Source organism: Tinamus guttatus, unplaced genomic scaffold (assembly GCF_059628265.1).
Source record: "Tinamus guttatus ecotype Peru unplaced genomic scaffold, ASM5962826v1 Tinamus_guttatus_pri_ptg000171l, whole genome shotgun sequence".
Classification (NCBI taxonomy): domain Eukaryota; kingdom Metazoa; phylum Chordata; class Aves; order Tinamiformes; family Tinamidae; genus Tinamus; species Tinamus guttatus.
The window spans coordinates 2,272,998-2,280,056 of NW_028288705.1; the positions used below are offsets into that span (position 1 = coordinate 2,272,998).

The 7,059-nt window shown below is 41.7% G+C and overlaps 1 protein-coding gene across 1 annotated transcript in view; it reads left to right on the forward strand.

Annotated features, from left to right (window-relative positions):
- Positions 1-7,059, forward strand: part of GRIP1 (glutamate receptor interacting protein 1) — a 212,623-nt gene extending 205,564 nt beyond the window's left edge. The window contains exons 23-25 of the mRNA XM_088522924.1: positions 937-1,170; positions 6,041-6,187; positions 6,814-7,059. Coding sequence (XP_088379050.1) covers positions 937-1,170; positions 6,041-6,187; positions 6,814-7,059 — 627 coding nt within the window. The remainder of the gene's footprint in view (positions 1-936; positions 1,171-6,040; positions 6,188-6,813) is intronic.

Below are 7,059 nucleotides of genomic sequence, written 5' to 3' on the forward strand. Positions count from 1 at the left end.
TTTTTTCCCCTGTCTCATTTTTAAGCAGATTGCCTTTGCCTGTGCTGGTCAAGAGTTCAAAACCTCTTGACTTGCCCATTGATTCCAAGGAGAATAAATAGGAAATTCCCTTGCCCCATGTCCCTCCATAGCGTGATTGTACAGATGCATTTCCCAGGGTCAAATCTCTTGGCCGCGCAGGCGTCTCAGGCCTGCGGGCTGCTACTTCTTGTGTGTGCCCATTCCACCCAGGGGATGAAATGACTCGTCGTGGTCTTTCAAGCTTTTACTCTCCATGGCTTCTCTCATGTAACTGAAAAGGTTTGTTCTTAGTGAGACCAAAACTAGCGGGTTTGTGTCCCTGGATATTGTCAGGACTAGCTAGGGCAGGTGCAAGGTCCCTTTTCAGGCAGCGTAATCGTCTGCATGGAGTCTCCTCCGCACCTCTGAAGGTCTCCAGCCACTGCCTGTGCCAGGGCTGATCCTAGACTTGCCTTCACATCCGGCCAACTCACGTTTTTTTTTTAGCCTTGCACATTCACTTTGTGTTATCAATCCCTTCATATAGGTCCAATTCCAACAAATGCAAATATGCCAGTGACTCAGATGTCACTATATTTACACACAAAATATTCTAAAAAATACACAGTTACACTGTACTCTCTTCAGTCTGCCAGGGGACTAGCTTACCAAGCAGAGATGCTTTAGTGCTCAGTATTTTAGCTGAAAATACCATTTGGAAACTCTTGCCCATGGGGTTTCATTGCTGTGTTTTGTTGTGGTCCTTTATTTTATAGTGATTTGCAAGCAGATTGACCATCTATCGTTTTGCCTTTTGCTGTGCCCTGAGTGACTGTTTGGATAGAGAATAGAGAAGTTTTTCTTACTGCTGTATATTAACCGTTTACCTAACCTATATTCTGTGTGAAAAAAATAACCTGTTCATTAATGCTCTAGGCGACAATTATGTCAGGAAGTACCATGAGTTTGAATCATGAAAACCCACAGCCCCGCAGCCAGCTGGGAAGACAAGCCAGCTTCCAGGAAAGAAGTACTGTAAGGCCACATTACAGCCAAGCTACCCGTAGCAACACATTGCCTTCAGATGTGGGGAGAAAGTCCATGGTTCTGAAAAAAATAAAGCAAGAAATGAAAGAAATCATGTCACCAACTCCTGTGGAGTTACACAAGGTCTGTCATTTTTCTTCTGACAATATTGAAATAATATATGCAGCATGGGGAATCTAATTATATGGCGGTACAGTAAGTACTTTTTATAATGACTCTACAGATGTGATTTTGGTGCCGTGCGTATTAGTTCGTACAAACACATTAATGATATATTCTTGTGGGGAAAACAAACTGAATAAGATATAGCTCATCCACTGTTTGCTTTTATAAGAAACGCTCAGAAGGGACGGCTCTTTTGCAAAGAGGATCCACTGGTAATTTGAACTGACAATCGCAATAATTTATCTCTACCAAATGTGTTTATTAAGAAAGCAAAGTTTAATTTCGAGAAAATACATTTCTTTAGAAAATTACTCAGGAGGGTTTGTAGCTCCCACTGGTCTTTTCTCAAATTAACACTCATTTCAAATCAAATACATGGTACTTGTATGTACATAATATAGAATGTTATTTCAGATTAGCGATTACTTCTAACTCCTTTGCTGTAAGTAGGATAAATAATTTCCAGTCTGTACAACTTCTCATTACTTAAGGCTCTGTTGGAATCACCTGATGATATTAAGGTGGCTGAACACCAAAAGGACGTTATTGATGAAGTATTTCAAGACGTAAAGAGCACAGGTTTAAGTCTTCAGTCCAGTGATGTTGTTATACCAAAGGGTTGCACTCACATTCAGCAAAGGCACCCTTTTCTCCTGTGGAATATAAAATCTGTCTTTTAGAATGGTTGTTAAAATCTTTACTGGAAAGGAAGAATAAGATCTTTTTTATTAATCTATCCTATCCTATCTTTTCCATCATTCTGTTTTTGTTGCTAGTTCTTAGAGTCCTGGGTAGTAAAAAATGCCCTGTCCTTGAGCGTTCTCTCTCTTTGGTTCCCATTTTATGATTGCCATGACCTTCTGTTTTCAATGTTTTCACTATTTATTCAGACAACACACCCACATTCCTGCTGTCTGCTGAAGTGATATTGAGTTTCCTTGTACTGATTTCTCATCAAGAGTCTTTTTCTTCTCTAAAGATCTAAAAGTTGAACTTGCACGATATTTTCCAAATTCTTACAGTCCTTTAATAAAAACAGAAGACCAGTGACTGAATCTTACAGTGAGACCCAGCACAGTGTGCTGTGCCTCTGTAATGACACACGCGGGATGAAGGCCTTAACTCAAACCTCTTGTGCTGGTTTGATTCCTGCTCATCTTGGTGAATTCTCATTTATCTTGGGTTTTGTACAGCTTCTTGTGCAGTGACATATCTGTTATTTTCTCTCCCCCCCTTAATTTTTGCTGTTAGATTGTTTCTCATGCACAGCTTATCCAGTCATAGTTTTCCCAAGCAAGCTGCAGTGCAGGTCTGACTGCACCTCATCGTCAGAGAAAAGCTTGGATTGAATTGTTCTTCATAGCAGGTCTTGCCAGCAAATGCTTCTGTGGGCTGATGCCTTAGTCAGCTGAGGTCATGTAATAAAAACTGTTTTGGAAAACTGTGGTAGTATAAGAACGTGCGGTAATGCCAGCTAGCACACAGCTTCTTTGTGACTTGCCTGAGCAAGGCATCTAGGTATGTCCTTGCCTTTAAACAGCCCCGTGTTCCCAGGTTCTAAGGCAGGACTGGACACGGGTATATTTACTGGGCAATGGGATGAGTCTGCTTACAGCAAGATGGGTCAAGAGGAGGAGATGTTTCACTAGCTTCTCGCAGCCTGAGTATAAGAGAGAAAGGATATATGAATCTAGTGAAGAAAGAGCCACACATTTGCAAAAGAAATGCATTCATAACTGGTCCAAACATACAAGAAATGAGATGCACAAAGAATGAGATGGGAGAAAACTGCTGAGGCCATAACTACAATTCAGTCTGAGCACCTGAGTAGTCTGTCGTTCTCAGACAGGCTCCTCTCAGAAAGGTAGCACAGCCCTGGGCGTTACTTTGCTCAATGCTTGTGCTTTGCAGTGACTTAATCTGTATTCTGCACTGCTATTTTGTTCTTTAATGCATTACTTTCATCAAATATTTACTTCAACCCTTTTTGTCCAGAGGAAAGTAGAATTGATAGCCTAGCAGTGTCGTATAATGATTTAAAAATTTGTTTCTAGATAGCTTAATAAGTAACATTTAATTTAGCTGGAATGCATATTGCTATATCACTACCCAAATTTAATTAATGCCTTTAATTGACTTGATCTACCAGGGTAAACATATGGATTAATATTTTATCTAAAACTCATAGAGGACCTTTTTTAAAAGTTTTATATAGAAAGCGTTCCTCTGAGAGCAAGAAGAAAAGCACTAGGAATTAGACAATTTTTCAAAGTTTTTATTGCAAGTAGTCATTAACCTAAAATTATGGTTGGTTAAAATACCTGAACATCTGATCTGTGCATGATGTATGAATTTAAATTAAATATTTTATCATATATGTGAGACAGCAGAAGCCATAGAAGTGGACTCAAAACTTGTAAGCTTCCATTTAAAATTTGTGAATATTTAACTGCTTATGAAATATGAATTAAATTTTCATTACAGCTTTTTTTTCCCTTAGTCCCCGATGCAAATTTAAGAGTCTGAGAAATCCTCTACAATCTAGTATTGTGATTGAAATTTCCAAACAGTTATGATCTGGAATACAATAGCAACAAAAAATGATTTAGATGTTAACATGAATTACCTTCAGTCTCATATCTTTCAGCTAGGCTGTGTTAGCAGCAAGGGAATGTAAGAAATTTGTGTGAACAGGCTTTGCCCATACTCACTATTCAGTAAAAATCCGAGTTTTTCTCATAGCAAGTTTTTTTCTCTGAGATCCCCTTTTACGAGTATTTACTGCCATAAAAAGAGATAGCCCCAAAGTTATAACCAGATCTATATAAGCAAAAGTTCTCAGCAGATAACTCCCATCTAAAAAAGTAACAGCTGTCAAAAATGCAGCAATATTAAATCACAGTGTCATTTCCTGAATTAATGAATATCAGTTTAATTTTCAAGCACTTCTTAAATAAACCAGAAGTCAAATGAAGATAGCCCTGCAGGGAAACGTATTTTTTTAATCTCTTATGATCTATAGGAAGGAAGGGAAACACTGGTAGGGATTACTTTGATAGACTGTGGAGTATCCAGTACTGGAGATTTCAAAAAATAAGACAGAATAAACAGCTCTTGCTAATGCATTAGATGCAGCCAATCCTGCCTTTGGGCAAGGATACCATCTGGATGGATTCAGCTCCATTAGCGCCCGTGTCTGCCAGAAGGGGAAGGAGGAAGGAAAAAGAATGGGAAGGAAAGGGAAGTTCCTTCAAACACTGTACTGCCTGTGCTAGAAGAGCATATATGTTAAGAAGTCTCCTCTCCTCTTAAGCATGGAATCACGTTTTTACAATTACTTTCACTAAGGCTTCTTTAAGAAGCAGCTGGCGTGAGGAAACTTCTATTTTTTGTGTCAGTGTGGAAGAAGTTATAACCTCATTTAAACAGAGTTTGTGTCTCAGCTGATTGCTAATTATTTCTCATTTTGGTCATAAAATACATAGGAATATGTCAAAAAAAATCACCTTTTTATTTTTTTTCTTTTAGTTTGTAGTCTCATTTGAAGGTTAGTCTTGCAGCAGTCTCATAGCAGCTTCAAACATCCTTGAGAGAAAAACTCTCTCTCATGATGATGTTACCATCATGCTTAATATGAAGGAGGCATCTGAAATAAAAAGCAAATGTTTGACATAAAGTTTAACCATGCCTACAAAAAGTCAGAGCATTCATACTTGGGACATCAAGCTTCTTAGGGGAGGCATACGGACATTGCCTCCTAGTACACTGAAAATTTTATTAATTCTTCATCAGTGAGATTATCACTGAATCTTCGTGCCACAAGCAAGTTGAGGATCCTCTCCTTAAATTTACTGGGAGCTACCAATGGCAATGCCAAGCCATTATAATTACAGAGCACTCTTGATGGGGTAGTTTCATCAGGCAAGCTAGTGTTTTGAATCCAGCGTGAAATAAATGGTAGCAGTAAACACTGTATTTCAACTGTGAGAGAGGAGCAAGAAAAAAAGAAAAAACACACCTAAACCTATCATTTCAAACCTAAACCTAAGCATATCAAGTACCTACCAGTTTCTGAAGCCTCCTCTATGAAATAGCTGAACTCCAACACAACCTATAAAGACCTCATGCTCTGACTACCTCAAAAACCTTCACCTAAAATAGTGTTATGGCGATTTTGTGCTTTTGAATGCCCCACTTTTGATATATAGTTGCTAGACCAGAGTTGTGCCAGTGTCACGGAGCTGCTTTTGCTCAGGATTTCCATCTTTCCGAGCCCGCTCTTGTCCTTGCCCTTGCAGAGGTGCTGGCTCCGCTGCCCACCATTCCTTGAAAGTTAAGCCAACATTTACAGCCTTTATTGTAGTGACTTGGGCTAGGTTTGATGTTATTAATTATGTTTCGACAGTCCAAACCCGGGTGAGTCACAATATCTATGCAGATATTCCCCCTCTCCTGCAAAAAAAAAAAACTGACATTAAAGGCACTTAGTTAAGCAGAACAGACCAGCCTAATCCCCATGCACAGATACCCTGGCAGATAGAGAAGAAGCAAGCCAAAAAAAAAAAAAAAATCCAATTGGCCAGCAGAAGTGAAGAGTCACAGCTTATTCCTGAATGCTAAGGAGGTTCTGAACATATTAAGTGAAGATGTAGGGGGCAGGGGCCTCAGGTGAGACTAGGAATATCAAAACTAGCAGGTAAGTGATGATGCTATGGGGAAATGAACCTACAAAGAAAGGCTGCCTCGTGCATGCAGCAATGCAGACGTGTGCACAAGATTTTTTTTTTTTTCTCTTCTTCTCCCTTATCATGTCGCATTTCCTTCACAGGTAACTTTGTACAAGGACTCCGATGGAGAGGATTTTGGGTTCAGCGTCTCAGACGGTTTGCTGGAAAAGGGAGTGTACGTTAAAAACATTCGACCGGCCGGGCCTGGGGACCTGGGCGGCTTAAAGCCGTACGACAGACTCCTGCAGGTAGCGTTGGCAGCGCGAGCGGGGCGCAGCAGGACGGGGAGGGCAGGCGCTCCCTCCGCAGGCACATCGGTCACCACTCCTCACGCATTGTGTTTGTAATATCAGCACCGTGCGGGTGTCTCCACTAGGAAAGGGTGTATATGGGGGCGGCAAGGGAAGAAGGAAAATTATTTCAAACAGCAAAGGATGCAGATGCTCTCTAGAACGTTAGGCTTTCCCATGGCATCGCCCTGCTTCTAATCAGTGTAGCCGCTAAACCCCACACTTACCAGTGCTACACTGAGGCGGGAAAATCTTTTTTTTTTCTGCCAGCCAGCCCCATAAAAGCACCAAAAACCTTCTGAAGTTTTGTGTATGAGCTGATGTATTTAAATTAATGAGCATTGTGATAGTGAGGAAAAACGTGCTGTTAGAAGTCACTTATGGAGCAGACACTGTGACGGGCGACAGCAGCCACCCCCATGCAACCAGGTGCCCCTCAGAGAAAACTAACCATGGTCTTCAGACTGGGCACTGTGCTGCCTGCTCTCCATCCTACTGCAGATGATGGTCCTGGTCCGTCGGTTTGGGCCATCTCATTTTGCTCTCCTGAAGCGGTAACAAAAAGGAGTCTTCCCGTCTTCCAGGTAAACCACGTCCGTACCAGAGACTTTGACTGCTGCCTCGTCGTGCCGCTCATTGCCGAGTCCGGCAACAAGCTGGAGCTGGTGATCAGCAGGAACCCGCTGGCATCGCGGCAGGGCAGCGCCGAGGAGCCGCCCTCCTCCTCCTCGACAGGCGGCGAGTGGGGCGGGCAGGGGGGCGCCCTCCTTCACCCGAGCGGCCTCGCGGGCGGCGCAGAGCCCACGCGGGATCCGACCAACACCTTATAG